We start from the raw sequence: 19,682 nt of genomic DNA on the forward strand, positions 1-19,682 counted from the left end.
GAGTGTTTCAAGAGAATGTATGAGAGTCTCTGTAGTGTGTGAGAGAAAAAAAATAGAAGTGGCATGAGAGAACTTCACTCATGTGTATGAGAGCATTTCAGTTGAGCTTATGACAGAATTTCAATCGCGTGTGTGTGCGCGCGCGTGTGTGTGTGCGTGTGAGAGAGAAAGAGAGTGTCAGTTGTGCATGAGTGTTTGAGGTGTTCAAATGATTGTGCTGTTCAAAGAACAACAAACCTCTGTCTGTCATTGGATCTGCATGTTGTGATAAAAATAGTGTCCTTTGCAAGTGAAAAAAAAATGAGACAAGCACTTTTATAGACATTCATCTCTATTTTTGGTCCACACACACACACACAACTTTTTGCTGTCCACTCTTCATTTATCGGACTTCTCTCTCTTTTCTGTCACTTTCGCTCATGCCATATCGCCAGTAGAACAGCAGCTGAATCACATAAATAGCACTTTTGAAATGTCCTCAAAAAACGTTGCCCTACGAGGACTCCAAACACAACCTAAAGGACAACCTGCACCAAAATACCAAAACAAGGCATGAACACAATTGCTTGTGTAAAACCATCATGGAGTCGTTATGGTTTAAATGTGGAGTGGGATATATATATATATATATATATATATATATATATGATTACTATAACCCCCACCCACCCAGACATACTTTTAAAGAAGATATATAGTCTACGTAAAAATATTAAAATGGTCCAGATGTTTTTATTAAACCACTCGACGAAATAAAATGGAGTATATTCAACACACTTTTTTTTTTTTTTTTTGGTCCACTGAGGAATGACAGAAAGGCTAAATGTTCGTATGCCTCAACTGTCTACAGTAAGCTAGAAAGGAAATTATTTTTCGATGATGCACAAAAAGGATTTAGGGCTGAAGGATGTTCTCCTACGTTCCTCGACGTCAACATGACAAGCGACTCTCAGTGATGAGGTCAAAGGTCACATGTCCCAGCGGCCAGACTGAGGATGAACGTAAATGCATACACATGCATTGTAATATGCAGAGCATGTATTTCCCTGATTGCGCACTCCGTCTCACACACACACACACACACACACACACACACACACACTTTTCATTTTCTGATCATGTAATCAGCGGCGAAACACAGACACATGCACAAAACAGAATCCAACCTCCCAACTCACCTCCTGAGCCACGAGGGAAGATATCCGGACAGCCCGCCGGACCCTGGCGTTTCTCCCTCCCTCTTGAGGGAGGCTGTCCCTCCCGCTCAGCGACACCTCGCTCATCTGATCGGCCCAGGACCCTCGGCCCAAGGGCACGGCCGCGTCCCGTCGGACTTCGCCCGTGCCTCCCCAGCTGCCCCCCCGTGCCCGCCCGCCATCTGCGCTTCCCCGTCCTGCCACTCCGTCGGCTGTCCTCCCCTCTCCGCTCCCTCCCAAAGGTGGAAAGTGCAAAGTTGGCACGAAAGTCAGCGCCGTCTGCGTGTCCGCACCTCCGCCTCCTCCCCTTGGACCACCCTATCGCTGACGGGGCCCCGGTGTTAAGGCTCCTTTGGTTGGTCCCTCTTCTTCGCTTCTCTTGTGCTGGGTCTCCTCTCTGTCTCTCAGTACCTGTCACCCTGAGTCTTGGGAAGTCTTAGCCGGTTGCTCGAGGATCATGCTCGTATCAGATCCACAGCTGTGGCTTTCAGTGAATGCTCAGACTCACTGCTGCTGCTGCTGTTGAGACTTCTCTCCGCTCAGCTAACCCCCCCCCCCCCCCCCCCCCACAAAAAACCACCCGCCACCCACCTCGCCTGTGCAACCTCCCTCCCGCCTCCCCCTTTGTCGCTCTCTTCGTCGGTAAAGCTCTCTTGCTTTCTCTCTTTACAAAGGATCACCGCCTCCTTTTAGGAGCTCACCAAGACAAATCTCTTTTTTGTTTTTCTTCATTTAGTCGTACCTTAATTCATACTGTGTCGGATAAATAACACAATAAATGAAAATGTGCTGTACATATAAAGTGTAAATACTGTACTTTGAGACAAGCCAGACGTCACAACAACAATTTTAGGCAACTTCGGCTATTTGAGCTTGTTTCCTATATTTCTGCTAGTTTACCGGATACTTTTTACCGGATGCTTTCCGCCGTTTTCAGTCGACTACAGTTAGATAATGGACAGTTTGGCAAACAAAGGCCCACATGTTATACATGTTGAATATACTTCTGTGCAGTTAACACCAAGGACGGCCGAGCCAAAGCCTCAGTGATTGTGATGGTATGATAGCAGATAAAAGAAGCGACCTGATGCCTGACACATATGGAGAGGCAGCTGGTTGAGTAAAATATATGACTTGAGTAGATTACTGGTACTGTATATTCATTTCTGTTCCGTACAGTACGTCTCTCTCTCTCTCTTGCATGTTCTCTCTAAGCCTCGGTGATTAATGTATTAAAACATGCGTAAGGGTAGCTTATGTTCAACGTGTGGTGAGAACGTCTCAAACAGAATACTTGGCATGCGGAAATGTTATCGTTCTCAAGCTATGTCAAGTGGGCACAGTTGGACAGCTGAGAAGTGGCGCCAATATGATGTCATCAAGTGGAAATATGTAAACATTTTATACAATCGTATCTAATAAAATCCCTCGGTCTGTCCACTGTGACGTTCCTCTCCGATACGCTCAGCATCTTTCTCTCCTGACATTTGCCTGCCTCGCTTCTCATTACTGAGCACGCAGCTGGATAACGTGTGTGTTAGGGCATTTGTGTTGGAGAGTGTTTTACATCCTCAACCAGGATTATGCCACCGCAGCTTTTTTTTTTTTTTTTTTGCATCTCCGTGTCACTTGCTTGAGTGTGTTTCCGTTTTAAGCCTCCCATTTTACACTCTACATTTACGGCTGAGCCTTTCCAACTAAATCACGTCAAAGCAGGTTGTAGCATTTTAGCATTCGGACATTTCACTTGGCTCTCTATTATTTACGGAGGCTCCAGCGCACTCAATGGCGACGGCTCACACTTGAAACGGTGCTTAATAACAGGCAACGAGAATCCCCACACGTCCTTCCCTCGAGGAAGCATCGTTAAAATAGTTTAACGCAGACTAATTAAAATATGACATAAATACCACTTGAAACATGACTGACAAATGAAAACGCCAACATTTTGGACTGCTGATTAGAAACGCTGCATTTGATCAAATGTAATCAGCTAAAACGTTGACGCTGGCAAACATGCTTTGATGGCTTCTGACCGTCGCATTGCCTGTTCACAAATGTCAAATCGAGTACCATTGTTGTTGCTGTCTAAAAACACCCTTCAGTTAATAATTGTGATGAATGTGTGTAAAACACCAGTCATACAATAAAATAATCAACAATGTGATTCTTTATCTGACCGCACCTGTCAAATTGACAGGTGAAAAACGATCAATCAAAAGCAGTTCAACGCGTGCTGGTGTGTTGACTTCCATCACACAAGCCAATCATTGATCTTTAGCAAGCCATGCATCACACCGATCCCGTGGAAGCCTCCTTCTCTGGCGGTAGGTTATGATTCATAGCAAATGCTGCGTTACCTTTCGCTGACCTAGTTTGTGTAAGTCGAGGTGTGTGTGTGTGTGTGTGTGTGTGCGTGTGTGTGTGTGTGCGTGTGTGTGTGTGTGCGTGTGTGTGTGTGTGCGTGTGTGTGTGTGTGCGTGTGTGTGTGTGTGCGTGTGTGTGTGTGTGCGTGTGTGTGTGTGTGCGTGTGTGTGTGTGTGCGTGTGTGTGTGTGTGTGTGTGTGTGCGCACTTATTTGTGTTGGTACGCGTGTATGTACATATATATTTACATACATGTATGAGTCACACGGTCTGTTTCTCAAACATGCATTTCACTCTCCTTTTTCTTTGACACATCCAGTGACGAATAAAATAAAATATCTAATGGCTCGAAAATAGTCTTTGATGAATCGCACTGAGAATAGTCTTCGTGCTTTATGAGACTCATTACCAAACCAAAATTGTTCCAGGCACAGCAGTGTGTGTTTGTGAGACACTGACAAGTTCTGGTAATTATCCCGAGTGAGGGCTTTGCTGGCGCTGCATGAACGGGGACCACGGAACGCCTAGCTTGGAGCAGTTGGACAGACACACACACACACACACACACACACACACACACACACACACACACACACACACACACACACACACATACACGAACCAACACGTGGCCCAATTCTCATGAGCAGTTTGTTACTGAAACTAGTACACATAACGCACTGTATCAGTAGAAGCCCATTTATTTTAGGTTAAAAGGACTAAAAAAAAAAAACCCGCACACACAAACAACTTTTATAATTGTATTCAAAAACCCGATCAAACATGACATCCTAACTGAAAGTCTTTATGGCCTTATGGCGTGATACGGCCTTTCGATATTCACCATGAAAGTAAAGTTTGATGGTGATTCGTGGTATAATGGAAGAAAACATGGCTATGTCCACTTTGCTGATGCGCACGAGTTAATACAAACCAACTGGTGTATTTGGTCAGAGGAAGGTCAACGGCAGAAGAGGCAGCAGGGTCATGGGCGCTCATGCCACCTTTACGAAAAGGCGCTAACATTAATGCCATTCGAAAGAGCTCGCGAGTAGAGTTGTATATTCCTGGAGCAGAGGGCACTACAGCATCCGCAATGCACCCGGTCACCACATTTGGTCGACTAAAGAGAGCCACAATTTTAACAATCTATTTATTGGACTGGCAGTAGGTCAAACTGTAGCTTGCCTTTGGAACGGAGGAAGACAGTGAGCGGAGGTTGTAGGAGAATTAGGGTGCCCTGTTGTCACCAGATGTGGTCTCTTTTCGGGACCTAAGTCCTTGGATATGAATAGAAAATGATCCGGGATTTCATTACGTGCGTTGGCACGTATGCTTTCACTACGCCGTGATCCGTATCCCCCCTTCTCCACATTTGTACAGTCGGGCATCTCACTCGAAGTCCACCGACCAAGTCATGACGACTTGTACTCTTATTGATACGCCCTGTCATGTAGTCATCATGCAGATATTGTGGATCACTGAAGATATAACCAGTGATGAACCTAATCAGTTGATGTGCTCGCTGTTTTAGAGCCAAACACTGAATGTACAGTCAATATGAAATCCTCAGACAATAGACTATCCTCATAGCAGACAAGAAAGTTTTCGTGGCAACAAACTTTTCAACAGAGCTTGGTTGTCACTGACATCTTCCATCACCTGGATTATTCACTCTTCCCTTTTATGTCTGTTCTCACCTCTGCACGAAAACCGAAGTTAACCGTGGCACTTTTGCAGAGTGGAAGAAATTCATCTCAAGTCACAAATATGATGGCGGCTCCCTGCTCTCCTTTTCTATTACCATGCTCAGATGACTCCCGGTCATCAGTCTTCCGCAGGGCGGAGATAGAGAGCAGGCATATTCGCTATCATGGTGCCGTCTTGGCAGAATTAGAATTGAGCGCAGCCACAGGGGTGACTAAATCCTCAATAATAGTTCAGCAAGTCTTGAAATGGAGATGAGACCATTTGATGGTGTGCAAAATCACAGCCAGATGCCTGTGTGTCCAGTTGAAGCATTTGGAGGGAGCTAATAAAATCCTTGCAAATTCAACCTTTCAATAAAATATCAGATATGAAAACGCACAGGCCAACATTTTTTTCCCATCCATTCACTACCTAGAAAGAAGGCTAGCTACCAATATTGCACTTTCCTAAAAAGAAAAAAAAAAAAAAAAAAGCTCACTTGTCAGCAGTTTGTAGCTACAACAATGCTAGTGTTCCATCTCACAAAAAGAGCGGTCAGCCGTATTTAATTCGCTGAGGAGGACGATTTACACAATCACAATGTCAGGTACTACCTCGTTGCCTTGTCAAACGCCCCCTGGGTCGTGGCTGAAACGGGCTGTGTGATAAATGACGTGTGGCTGCTGCTGCAAGAGCGTATCTTTACCCGCTTGTGTGTGTGAACCGAGGAAACGGTGTTTCAAATAAGCTACGTTAGCATACCCACGTAATGGTTGTGAGAATGACAGATCGTTCATATGTGACTCCCTGCCTTGTTTGTGTATCCTTAACGGTGAAATGCCTTATTGTCACAAAGAAATACAATCAGCCAAAAAAATTGCTATTTTTGTATTGCTTGGAGTTGGCTTCATTTGGGGGAAAAAAAAAAAAGTGGAGCCGGCCAACTTCCCGCAGTGATTTAGTTTCCAAAGAAACGTCTTGGAAGGACCTTGAGAGGTTAAACCTTTTGGAGGCTTATTCTGAGACTTAATTGACTGTGTGAAGAAAAATGGCTTCAACTGAAATCTGTTTCCGACCGTATGTGTCACAACGCACAACTGATATTGATTAAATGGGAAACTGGTATAACTTTGTTTCATCACCTTGACTGTCCCTTATGGGCACTCTTAGAAACATAATAAATGTGACAGACAGAGGAGCGGTCCAATCACTTTTCATTTTAAAGTTGCCTGCATTGTTCCAAGTTGTTGCTATCAGCTTTACTTTTTTTCAGATGAATTTCTGGCATGTAGCGTTAAAAAGTGGCAAAGCGAATGCAACAGGGCAATTTTTTTTCATTTCGATATAAACATTTCTGTTTTTGAATACTTGAAAAATTCAAAAATAGAAATGGCCCAGAATGGTTCCCCATCCATGAAAAAAACAAAAGAAAAAAAAAACATGTACGCTCAAAGACAAACACGCTCTCCTTCCACGAGCTTGCTTATAAAAAAATGACACCATTACCTTCCTCTCTGAAGCACATGCTTGTGTCCCACTTAATGTTTGCCTATTGCTGATGTCGGCAGTCCCAACCCCGAAGCCCCCCCTTTGCATTCTGGGTTGTCCCTCAGTGTTTCAAGGGTGCATGGCTAAATGGAGAAACCCCACTACCGAATTACATACATCATAATGTGGGAGGGGATTACAGATTCCCAAATGTTACACCCAAAGTCACAAGGACAGGCAAAGGACGGCCTCCCAACCGTCCCGTCAGCCACATTAATGATGACCCATTGAGAGCGGATTGATTGAACAAGATAAATATGAGATACAAAAATGGATTTTCGAGTAAAGGTTAGTCTTTCCTCTGGGGACTGTGGTGGGGACTAAAATCAGGAAGGACGACAAGGATGCCGTGGCAGAGGAGAAAGCTCCAGGGAGGCAGTGGGAGGAGAGTTGGAAGTCAAGGGTTGGCTGAGGGCAATGCGAAGACAAACACGTGGTGTATTAGGTTGGATGAACAGGACGGTGATGCATGTGGAAAATGCCCGCAGCGGGTCAGCATAAATATTCAGGCAAGAAATGAGTAAAATTAGCAATGACTAAAAACATGTCAAAAACGCTTGGAGTTTCAGGAAAGTGGTTTTACAGAGGTTTACTGTGTTGAGAGAACATGCTGAAGAAAGCCTGAAGAAAGACCTCCGAGTGTACGTGTCGTTCTCTAATTCAGGCCGATCAATAAATCACCTGCGATAGTCTGCAGCTCAGACCAAACAAAACCAGGATACAAAACGGTTTGAATGCATCACTTTACAGACGATTTCAAAATACGGTGGGAGCCATAACACATGCTAACTACAGTTGGTAACGTGTGATCGGGGAGTCAGTCAAAATCACACGCAAGTCACTTCCTGAATCATGGCGGATCAACAGATAAAGGTCAGATATGATTAGGTATCAGGGAATAAATAACACAAGTGCCCAGCTATTCAATACCAACGACAATTTCAGAGCAGTACGGGAAACAGTCGGTCAAGGTGATCGTCACAAGGGCCGACAAATGTGACTGAATGTTGTGCATCGCCAATCGTTATTCCAGCCTCTGATGTAAATTTGCTTCTGCTCTTGGCCAATTCATTACCAAGCATTTACGTCACAGTACCGCCATGTTACAGCAGCCGTGACAACACAGTGACTCAACATTCTCATTATGAGACTGCGTTTTTCAATTTATGCTTTTAAACTAGTTGCAGAGCCACGGCAATTCATCGCACAAAAGGCGCTTTTCCCCGTATCCAGTTGACTGGTTTTGTAGCTGGATACTGAAGCTGGAGAAATCCGAATATGGCGACGACTTCCCACAAAAATATTAACGTCATTAATTCCGCTTACAGATGTAATGATTCTCCCAGCTCATTAACTAGGCATCAACTTTGATATAAACAGACATGCACGTTATTTAAACCCTCTCTTAATTTAGAAATGGGCAAGACATTTAGGAAATTTTCTCCAGTGATGCAAAGTCTTTCTGACCTTGATCGTCCGCCGAGATAAATGTCCTTTGGATCACGGGTCGGATTAACCAACTCCAGAGCTATTTTTTTTTTTTTGTACTCTGCACCGATAGCAATGGCCTGCGTTATCTTCCATTTATTAACCATGTTTTAATAATATTTGTAATCTACTTCATTCAATGCCCTATGATTGACCGGCGACCTCTCTGGGGTGTAACGTGGCTCTCGCCCAAAATCATATCAGCCAAACCACAAATATGCCCGGGCGGGATCCACTGGCTTTGAATTGTAAAGTCAGTGTGGAAAGCGTGTGTAATGTGTGACAGAACGAACACACACACACACACACACACACACGCGTGCGCTCAGACACAATAGTGTTGAGTGTTGTGACAGATTGGATGTGACAGTTTTCTTTGCAGGCTACTCCAGGTGGGGATGACCTTTTAAGACGATGGGCAAACAGAGGCAACGGAAGAGAGAAATAGGGGAACACAGCAGGACCAAATAGGTGTGAACCGTGGAAGAATAGTGAAACCCCTACGGAGTTACTGAGGCTACGAAGGATGTGCTCTTTCCAACTGGGAAAATTGAGGGTCGTTAAAAAAAAAAAAACAACCATCTTTTTTATGATATTGACATTTTTTTAAGACAGAGATAAAATGCCTTTTTACATTTGATTGAAAAAGAGACCGGGTTGCTTTCAAGGTTGAACGTCATCCTGTAAAAGGCCCCAGGTCCAATTCGCTGGCACTTGTCTGGTGTCTAAAAGCGCTTCCTGGAAAACACTTGATTTGAAGTGAATGTTTGTCCTCCTTCCCCTTGCAAGCGACATGCTACTCCACACCATGCGTGCACGTGAACGCCATGAACAAAAAGCGATGACGGGACGCTAAAAAGCACGATATTAAGCTAAAACCATCCCAGGTCATTTTTTGAGTCCCTTTCGAGACACTCGATGATGATAAAGCATTTCATTTTTAAAGTGCTGATATGACAGACGGTCCCGACAAAACGCCAGCCCTTCCCCTGGAATGACCCGCACCCTGTCACGACCGAGTCAACAAAAAGTTTTACGTAAGCGGTCTCATGGGACTCAATTACAGTATGCTAATAAACACTGCAATCCCTGTGCCGTAGTATTTCCCCCGTGTCTGGCGTCAACAACATTGCTATCGCCATCGTAATGCTGAGAATAGCAAGTACAAATGAGATACGCCACACATTGTTTTGCTTTAAACGTCTTTTCCACTTCCACTCCACAAACTTGTTTTAGCTTGTTGGCGCTTGAGCAAAATCAAGGGGAGTGTGTGACAATCGAAAACAAAAGGACAAAGCAAAGATCATACATGTGCAACATCCTTGCGGCAGTTGGAAACCGCAAACGACCTTTGAATAAAAGTATGCATTTAAGTGTTTCAAAGAGAGAGAGAGAGGATTAAACACGGCAACTCGTCCTTAAACTGTCCATTTGTTGTCACCGCAGTAACTATTTTAAGAAGTTACTTACAGTGATTTCCATTGATGTTGGCTCAGCAATTTCATTTTATGCCGCCGTTGTGGAAGAACTTTTCTGAATGTCAACTTGAATTTCCCTGATCCCTTTCAATGTTTGTTGCCTCTGTGCACAGTTTATGGGGATGTGACTTCTGCCACACTTTTGAGTTTAATTATTGTAATGGCGGTCAATAACAAGTCAGTGAAACATTTTTTTTGCGTGCTCATACCTCCATAAGAACACAATCTGCCTCATCCCTCATGGTTCCCCGGCGGGCAAGGGAGGCTACTTCATTTTAGCAGCTCGACCTGTCAATCATGACAGCAGCACACTTAAAAACAAACACAAGGAAGCCTCTCATCACCTCCATCAGCATCTGGCTCACTTGCAGCCAGTGCCGAGCACAAGGGCAAAGTGCAACGCATCATTTACATCTCCCCTTTTAAAACAAGTGTGAGTCCAGCCTTGTGTTCCCAAATCCTTTTGGCAAACACCAGGGCGGCGATGAGTCACACTGTTAACGTCCAAAGACGATCCTGGAGCTGAACTTTACCCTCCTCTTGCCCCTGATAGCTCATTTCAAAGACCGTCATCTCCACCTAAAACTGCAAATCCTTCCAAGTGTTCTCACGTCCCTTCCGCGGCAAGCTAATAAAAACCACAAAGGCGTGAAGTAACTGAACCAAAGGGCACAAACAAGCGAAATGACATTGAGAGATTAAGGTGGACGGGCCAAGTGAGAAAGAGACGTGCAATTGAGTATTTTAGAGAGCCAAGCGCAGAGAAAAGCTTCCCACAGAGTTTAACTTTTGGGCAAATGAGTTTGCCACAGCAGGTGTTATGCCAAGAATGTCAGCTCTTCGGAACCCAGCCCAGACTGCAACTCATGACGGACCGCGCACGTTATGATGGGATCCTCCAACAAATCCCTGTGGTACTCCTGAATGGGGTGGTCATTTTCCTAAATTGGAAAGTGGTGCGCTCAGCAGTTCTCTAGTCAGGAAAATAGCTCACCTAAATAAGAACATGATGGCGATTTTTCACAGCACTGGAACATAAAGAGGCCTGCTGTTACGTGGCCATCGTATGTTTAGTTTTTAGGTTTTTTTTCCTGTGCACAATCGCATGTACTGTTGAATTCTCCATTTATCAACGGGATATATTGCACATGTGTGGATTTGTGTAGACCGTGATTTGTTAGCGCGCAGATGAACCAGAAATCTTGTGTATGTGTGTGTGAGCATCACAGTGCAAGCTGCTCGTGCAGATGGTCCTCACACAAGCCAATGGGCAGACAATGGAGAATCCCCATCCACATATAATCGCATCTCCTGGCCAAGCTAATATGAGAACACTGACTGTAATCTGTTGTGGCACCGCCGCCGATGATTTCAAAAACACATGCTTCTTAATGTCCAGTCACTGACCACTTTCTTCGGTAGACCTTTTTGAGGCACCTCAGAATTCGGGATTCTAATTGAGGAAATTACTTTTTAGCTGCCAAACTGAATTAAGGAATTAGTTTCAGTTCACATGAAGTCAAATTTACAAACCAATAAAGACAGCATAGCGAAATCTATTGACTCAGTGGGGTAAAGATTTTTTTTTTCTGGCTGTTGTCTTCTAAATACGGCACAGCACAACCCGGGTGGTGTTTACGCTGATATTTCTGCGGGGTTGAAGTTCTGAACAAGGTCTGAACAAGGGTCAGAGATAACGAGTGGGTTTAAATGGCAGCATCTGCGTCCAGAACCTGTCAAATGACAAGGAGCCGCCACCGCGCTGATCTCGGGAGAGGTTTCGTATTCTCCGGAGGGCCCGCGGTAGTGCTAAAGGTAATCACACTTGGTGATGTGTGTGTGTGTGCACGTGTGCGTCAGAGACATAACACAGTGAGTCAGCTATTGATTCCCATTAGGTGTCGACCTTACGGGTGACTTCGAAAGTTCACATCCACTTGCTCGTCAGCACACCGAATGTGTTTGCTTGTGCAAATTTGTGACATCGATGAGGAGAGACGGTATACCAAAATGTTGGCGTTTTCATTCCAAGCGAAGGACTCCTTTTTCCTTGCATCGAGGGTACGTGCAGCAGCTGAAATCATCCTGACAACTAACGCCTACTGGATATAACTTTGCAAGATGGACGTGAATATTCCAAACCTGTCAGCTGGACATTTTCATGTTCTCCCAGTGCATGAATGCATTTTCTTTTTCTAAGTGGCATCATCTCATTCACATTTTCGGGTGTAGTATGCAACCTCACAGAGTAATAGCACCTCATGTTTCACAAACTATTAGACACTATAGCAGTGGGTTTCAACAAAACATGGCGCGTACGCGTATGCTTGTGTGTCGTGACGGAGCACTCTGGCTCCGTACTTGGTTCACTCCACTGCCTCTTGAGATGAGCCGGCTTCACCGCCCCGCCCTTCAGCTTGCTAGCGGCATGATGGATTGGGCCGAGGCGGGTGCCTGACCGGCTCACTTACCGTACCTGATCTTGCCGGAACCGTCGAACCTCTGGGCATTGATTGTGCGACAGAACAAAAGGGTGCATTTCGGGTAACTTTAAATTGAGTCCAGAGACCTCTTCCCAGAGATTCGAATTTGCTCTCTGCACACGCAGGGGCCTGCGATTGGCCGATGACCGGTCCAGGGCATACCCCGCCTCTGACCTAACTGTGCGGATAAGAAAGGCGGCAGCTCACCCACGACACAAATGATGACGTGATAGAAAATGGATGGAGTGTTGAATGAAGCACACATCTCGAGTATGCAACATTATGACGATGGCATAGAAGGGCGACGGAGTTCGAGCGACATCTGCTACGTCCAATTTTGGGCCCCAGTGCAAGCGGGTTAGAACGTGTGTGAAGTCAACGTCAACGCAGTCAAACACTGTAATCATCTTGAAATTCGGCACTTGGACCCACGCAGCTACATTTCTATGAAAGCAACAGAAACGGCAAACTTCTCAGTGTTTGTGTTTCCGTAAAACTTCACCCCCTCTCTGATTCAATTACTTGTTATGATGAGGAGCCCCGTGATGAATGGGGCCAGGGCAGAGGAAATGGGTCATACCGTGCAACAGTGCGGAGGGATGTGGGGAAGGGGAAGAATGGAGGGGTGGGGGGGGGTGCTCAAGGATAACTGGCAAAGTGATGCAAATTAAAATAAAATAATACAAAATCAAGAACACAGACCGCCAGAGTAGGGAAGAAATTTAAAAATGTAAACGATAAAACGCTGAAGACAATGATGAATGTTTGCGAACAGGATTGCTTGGTGGACCTGGGTGCCCTCTCAAAAATCATTATTATTATTTTTTTTTTCATCCTCCTTCTCCTCCCGAGACATATCTGACAGTGATTGTTAAAGGTGATTGTTTTACTCCATAAAAATGAAATGCACATCATCTCTATCTGTGCTGTATGCATATGCTGTCATACTGGACATACAATGGACACAAATGACAGGACAGAGGCCTGCTGCAAATAGCAAAAATCTACCATCACCTGTAAAAGCCAAGAGATGGCGGCAAAGCACTTTTTTTTCCAAAACAAAAACAAAAGTGGACTTACGTTCAGTCACTCAGTACAATCTGAGCACATACATCTCGGCTTGCACTTCAAAGGTCACGGCAGATTATCTGCTCACAAAATTACAGTTGCCTTTTAAAAATCGGAAAAGTTTGACATGCACAGCGAAATCCAGGCAACCTTGAAGCAAAGCTACATTGTTCCTGGCAGTTAATTTAGAAGTAATACCGCACACGTGTTAATGATGGAACATTTTCCATTTCAACTCAAATCAATCGTGATTGCCCCGTGGGACAGTGTCATCATGTTCTTACACAGCCCGAGCCCGGATTTACTTTCGAACGACTAAAGTTATATAGAGCGTTGCAAATGGCAAAATCAATGCCTGCTCCATGCTTGGGAAACAGAAAGGGAAACAGATTAGGTAGATATAGATTAGCTGGACGATGTTCAACCATTTCAACCCATTTTTTGTTTGCCCATCACTCATTCGCACGAAATGACAAATGTGCGTGATTAACACTAGGAATTCAAAGATTTGGCACACAATAGTACAATACTGAAATGTATTTTTTATTTTTAATTTGTATAGGTTATAATTATCTCCATCACGCTTGTCGGGTGAGAATAGCAATTATTAGCCGTCAGCGCGAGCAGATCGGTGTGGCTGAGAAATCTGCAAAAGAATGATTGGATCTATTCAAAGAATTACAATATGCCTCATCTGAATAATGAGCAGACGTGGTGGAAATATATATGCATGGCTTCAAGACACCGACAAGACGCTTCTTTACTTTGTGGGTCATTGAACTCACATGGGGGAAAACACTCAATCAGTCTGAGGTATTGAGGCGGAGCCACAGAGCAGGCGGCTAAATTACAGTCCTGCAGGTTGACTGTGTCACATGCTCCTCGACTCCATTCCAGCCAATTTAACTGAGAGACCGAGCCACTGGTGCCAGAGCATGGAAGGAGTATTTTTTTTTATGTATTATAGTCAAACATACAATAGTCACATGCTGAAAACATCACCCAGCGGGAGGAAAAACAAAAAAAAAATCACTTTAGCTAACGGGACAAGCAGATTCAAGCACATAACACAGCAGCCTGCCGGTAATACGATGTCTATTATGAGGAGCTTGCTTTCTTTGTTCCAGACGATGCATGCGTACATAAAGGGGTAATAGTAACTAGGGGGGGCGAAGTCAAACCAAGCCGCAGTCTTGTCTGTCTCATCCACAGCTCTAAACAGAATAAATGAAGTTATTTTCCTCCAGGTAGACTGAAAGCGGTTTCCATTGTGCAGATGAAAAGCCCACGTTTTCAATTCATTTCTGCCCTAGTTCACAAACACAGTGCTTTGCTGAGACATTGCCAGAAGTGTACGGCTCAACATAAGTTCAATGCTCAGTTCAGCCTTTCAAAAAAAAAATATATAAATATAAATAGTTAATAATATTTAAATCATGATCTATTTCACAGCTTCCATACGTTTAATGTGTTTTTTTTCAACTGCTGGTTGACATGCTCATATATCTAAACAAAGACGTATCTGAACAACCACAATTAAAATCCAACTTAACATGGCTGTTTTGTGCCGCAATTGGGTCGCAAATGAAGGCAACCACTGTTCATATTCTGTAAGGATTTAGAGCACGACTTGTGACTTGTCCACAGAGAAGTACCCTGTGCCGAGGAAAGTCTTCCCATAATGCCCGCTCATGAAACAAATATGTACGACCTATATTCCACTTAATGTAATGTTGATGATGTCACAACAAGTGTTCTTTGTCGAGCTTTCAGGAACTTGTGCCAGCCCCATACTCCAAATTCAGTACAATCTACATTATGCAACAATACAGTACATAATACAACACTGAACCAAATAATATGTTATTATCCGACACACAACTATGTAAAAATGGAAAAAAAAAATGCGTTTCATGGAGTATGTAAATGATTCACTCAGATGCAGGGTTCATATTTTGAGAGGCTTTGAAATAAACGTCTCAATGTGATGCTACCACCTTCAGGCCTGAGTTGACATTACACCTCTGCGCATCCCAAGCAAGCCATATTCTTTGCAGTACACTAACGTATATGCCCCCCCTGCGCCCCCACCCTCACACATAAAGCAAGTTCGGGTTGTGTTTTGTGTTGACCTTGCCGTCTGCAACTCGCATACTGTAGCATGATTACATTGTTGTGTTGCGTCATCAGCTCTGGATTATTGTCTGTTGAGAGCGATATAAAAAAAAAAGAGCATGATCAGATCAAATCACTCCTATTCCCTCTAGTAACTCCCGATAGACTCCTGCCCTAACAGATGGCTTAACTTAATCTTTAATACTCCCTTCGCCGACCCCTTTCGCTTGCTCATACGAGTTTCTTCAAGGTTATAAAGGGTTGTTAAGTAACATAGATAAAATATTTTACGAAAACTCAAAATGAGTTGCTCATCAATCTGTTAATATATCAAGCACAACAAAAGCAAACACTTTAAAGACATTTCAGCCACAAATGCAACTTTTTTTTTTTAAGTGACCACACAGCGCACGATCTCGGCTCGTCTCAAACCATTTCCCTTCAAAGCTAATGTCGCGAGATGTTGTGAGGAGCTTCATCAAACGCAACCTAGGCTAAGGCAGCTCATTAGCGGCGACACGTGGCACACGCTACGTCTCTTTTGCGCACGAGAAAGAAACTCAGTCCTACCTGCGTGACTTTCTCCGTCACATTGTGCGTGCGGTCGATGAGTTTGCAAGGCGCGATGATGTCCATCTCCCCTGAGGGCAGGGCGATGAGCGGGTCGGGTTTGAAATCCACAAAGTTCAGGGTGATTTGAGGAATTTTGGAGATGGTTCGGTACCGCATGAGGTCAGAGTCTGACGTGGAGTTCAGTATGTTGGACTTACTGTTCACTGCACCTGCAAATGCACAAGGGGGTTCAAATGACAAAAAAAAAAAAAAAAACAGCATTTTGTTTTGTAACCACGATGTTTCGCACCAGTGCTTCCCAGTCGGACACTGGCTCTCCGGTTTTTCCGGTCCCAGTCAGGCCTCATGGCCTCGATCTCGTCAACGGAGGACGCGCGCCTCATGCTGTGGAAGCTCTCGCGGCTGCGTGACAGGGAACAGTTGGAGCCGGAGGCGTCCTGGTTGAGGCTGAGGCGATGGTGCGACGCCACGCAAGGAGACGACTGGGTAAGGGGCCCGACCAAGTGGGTTACGTGGTGAGGTGCATGAGGCGGTACGAGGGACACAGATTCCAGTAAAGTGCGATGGTCCTCCACGTGGTCTTCTGGCCAACTTTGTAGAGCTGATCTTGGAAACAGAAAAACAAGATGCTTAACTGGGACGCTGAGACTGAATTAGAAACCGCAACCTGCTGTGCTGACAAAGACCACTTATTAAATTTGGAAAGTATTCGCCAATTCACTGTAGCCCATTTTCACAAAGAAGTACTGCTCTTTGCAATTTTTGTGCCAAAGAACTATGTTGAAATAAGGGTTGGAGCTTCTTTTAGACAGTCCGTCGCTCTGCCTAATCAAAAACTGGTTTCTTACCACATGGCATCTTAAGACAATTACTCTTTAGGGGGCATTAACTAGTCGATTTTCTCTATTGGCAGCAGGGCTCACTGTCAGTTTACCGAAAAAGTACCAGGAAACTACTCATCAAAATACTGAAACCTTCGCGCATCTTCACAAAAACAAATCTATGAGCTCTACCTGCTTTCACTGACTTGCTCGGAATGATCCGACAGCATAGGGGGAAGGGGCAGGAACTCCCCCAAGCCGAGGGCCTCCTGACAATGGCCGACCGGGTGCAGTGGCAAAGGTGTGGCAGTGGGGATCCGGCCAGACTCTGCGTCATCCAGAGACACTTTACTGTTGGAGAGCGAGCGCAGCAGGGGAAGGCGCAACTTGAAGCCTCTGGGACGACCTGATGAAGAGGGCAAGAAGGTAGCCGCTTGCTTATGGAGGAAAAAAATTACACAGAAAGGCGAGAGCGGTGCGGAGAGGAGATCTGAACGGGATCGTGTTGAGCCGAAATAGGCTTTGAAGAGGAAATTGCTCCAAAGTTCAGGGCATGACTTGATTAGAAAATAGCAACATTGTGTATGGAACATTGAGTCCACAGACAGTTTCGAAAAAAAAAAAACCCTTTCTGTCAAATGTAATTAAAAAAACAATACAGGATTCACATAAGTAATTTTACTTTGCAAATATCAGGCCACCTGTTGTATATGCGGATGAATGGAACACTGATCAAGGTGGATTACACCGATGCTTTTCAATTACTGACTGGATAGCTGTGAGCTTGAAATTCCTCCTCAGACCAAAATCTCAGTTGGGCTGTGTAAGTGATGTGATGCTCCATTCAAATCTTGCGAGTCGCTTCCCGACCGCAACTCTGTACTTTTTTTTTTTTTTTCTTATATGTGTCTCTGCCCCTTCAGTACAGTGCAAGCGACAGTCAAGCCGATAGTTACCAGTGACGAGCCAGGTGGGAAGGCGATGGTTGAGCTCCTGTTTGCCGTCCCGCGATGTCTCCTCGGTCATGACCTCAAAGTTGAGGATGAACATGATCACCATGCCATCTTCGTTCTTCACGGGCACCACATCCACCATACATAGGAAGCACTGACCTGCAGGGGGACACACACACATCACACTCACTTAAACCAATCGCAATCAGTGGAAGCTTTTATCCAGGGCATCTTGTCATGGAATGTGAAAGTGCATGGCTTTAAAAACCGGACACCTTGTCGCCAAACGGATTACGTGAGCTATTACTTTAGCTTTATACCTTTCGCAATTTCAGCCTGTGTATGAACAAGAATGCAAATGTTGCATACATTGCATTTTCTGGTGAAACAAAACGGGTGGTCACGAACGCAAATTTGACGATCCACTTGTGCACCCGCAGCACGATTCATCGTACTGTACTCTTGAATGGAATTCCCTCTGCTGGTAATCGGAAATGCACACACTTCCGTATGGGGACTATTGTGCCACAAATTAGCGTGAAATTGGATTCTACGGTTCAGTAAATGGTCGGGGGGGACTATGGCAGGTCAGTAGGTCCGAATACACAACACAGGGAAAACAGGTGAGAAAGAATTGACTTTAGTTTTAGACGGTGGGAGTAACATTAAAAATGAAGACGATGGCAGGTCAGTAGGTTCGTATACACAACACATAGAAAACAGATGAGAAAGAATTGACTTTGGTTTTTAGACGGTGGGAGTAACATTAAAAATGGATCTTATTCCTCTTATCATTGACCTACAGTAAAAGTAACTTACAAAAAAAAACGAAAACAAAAAAACGATCTGCATCCCGGCCTCATGTCTCTTACCTGCATATTGATGCTAAGCGATCAACTCCACAATTAACAACCACGTCGGCCGACATGCAAATCATACCGCCGATAGAGGAACAGACAGCGTGCCAGTCATTCATATCACATCACAGCTCGGGGAGCGAGGCTAAATCCGATTGGACGGCAGCATAATCCCCGCAAAGGAGGGGGGAAATATGAAACATGGAGAAAAACCAGAGGATTACACCATCTGGCTAGATCTCAGAGTGTGTGCGTGTACATGTGTCCGTGCGCACGCCTATGTGCTCGTGTCAGTATTTGCAGAGGCTCGGATTCATTCAGGAGCTTTTGGGTCATGGCGATTCATGCCTGGATTCCCTGAACAGCTGCGATGTTGCCTTCGGTCCCGTTTTAATAGCGGAAGGTGTTTGCGCCGCAGCGCGTCACCCAAAGACGGGATGTCACACGCTGATTTGGTCACAATCTTCCATGACAAGACTAATGAAATAAACTCGACTATTATGTGTTCAGAATGCTTGGAAGGTGTCTTTATGGGTCAACCTGATCTGACCTCGGTTAAATTTGGGTATATACAAACCCAACTGCAGTTTTTTCTGGTGAAACAAAACGGGTGGTCACGAACGCAAATTTGACGATCCACTTGTGCACCCGCAGCACGATTCATCGTACTGTACTCTTGAATGGAATTCCCTCTGCCGGTAATCAGAAATGCACACACTTCCGTATGGGGACTATTGTGCCACAAATTAGCGTGAAATTGGATTCTACGGTTCAGTAAATGGTCGGGGGGACGATGGCAGGTCAGTAGGTTCGTATACACAACACATAGAAAACAGATGAGAAAGAATTGACTTTGGTTTTTAGACGGTGGGAGTAACATTAAAAATGGATCTTATTCCTCTTATCATTGACCTACAGTAAAAGTAACTTACAAAAAAAAACGAAAACAAAAAAACGATCTGCATCCCGGCCTCATGTCTCTTACCTGCATATTGATGCTAAGCGATCAACTCCACAATTAACAACCACGTCGGCCGACATGCACAT

At 44.6% G+C, this 19,682-nt stretch overlaps 1 protein-coding gene across 3 annotated transcripts in view; it reads right to left on the minus strand.

The window, feature by feature from the left end:
- Nucleotides 1-19,682, minus strand: part of kcnh2b (potassium voltage-gated channel, subfamily H (eag-related), member 2b) — a 105,675-nt gene that overhangs the window by 28,361 nt on the left and 57,632 nt on the right. For all 3 annotated transcript variants that reach the window (XM_019873774.1, XM_019873775.1, XM_019873776.1), the window contains 4 exons: nt 17,782-17,937; nt 17,018-17,231; nt 16,294-16,610; nt 16,002-16,213 (listed from right to left, as the gene is read on the minus strand). In XM_019873774.1, the coding sequence (XP_019729333.1) occupies nt 16,002-16,213; nt 16,294-16,610; nt 17,018-17,231; nt 17,782-17,937 (899 nt within the window). The remainder of the gene's footprint in view (nt 1-16,001; nt 16,214-16,293; nt 16,611-17,017; nt 17,232-17,781; nt 17,938-19,682) is intronic.

Source organism: Hippocampus comes, unplaced genomic scaffold (genome assembly GCF_001891065.2).
Source record: "Hippocampus comes isolate QL1 unplaced genomic scaffold, H_comes_QL1_v1.1 scaffold126, whole genome shotgun sequence".
NCBI classification, from domain to species: Eukaryota; Metazoa; Chordata; class Actinopteri; order Syngnathiformes; family Syngnathidae; genus Hippocampus; species Hippocampus comes.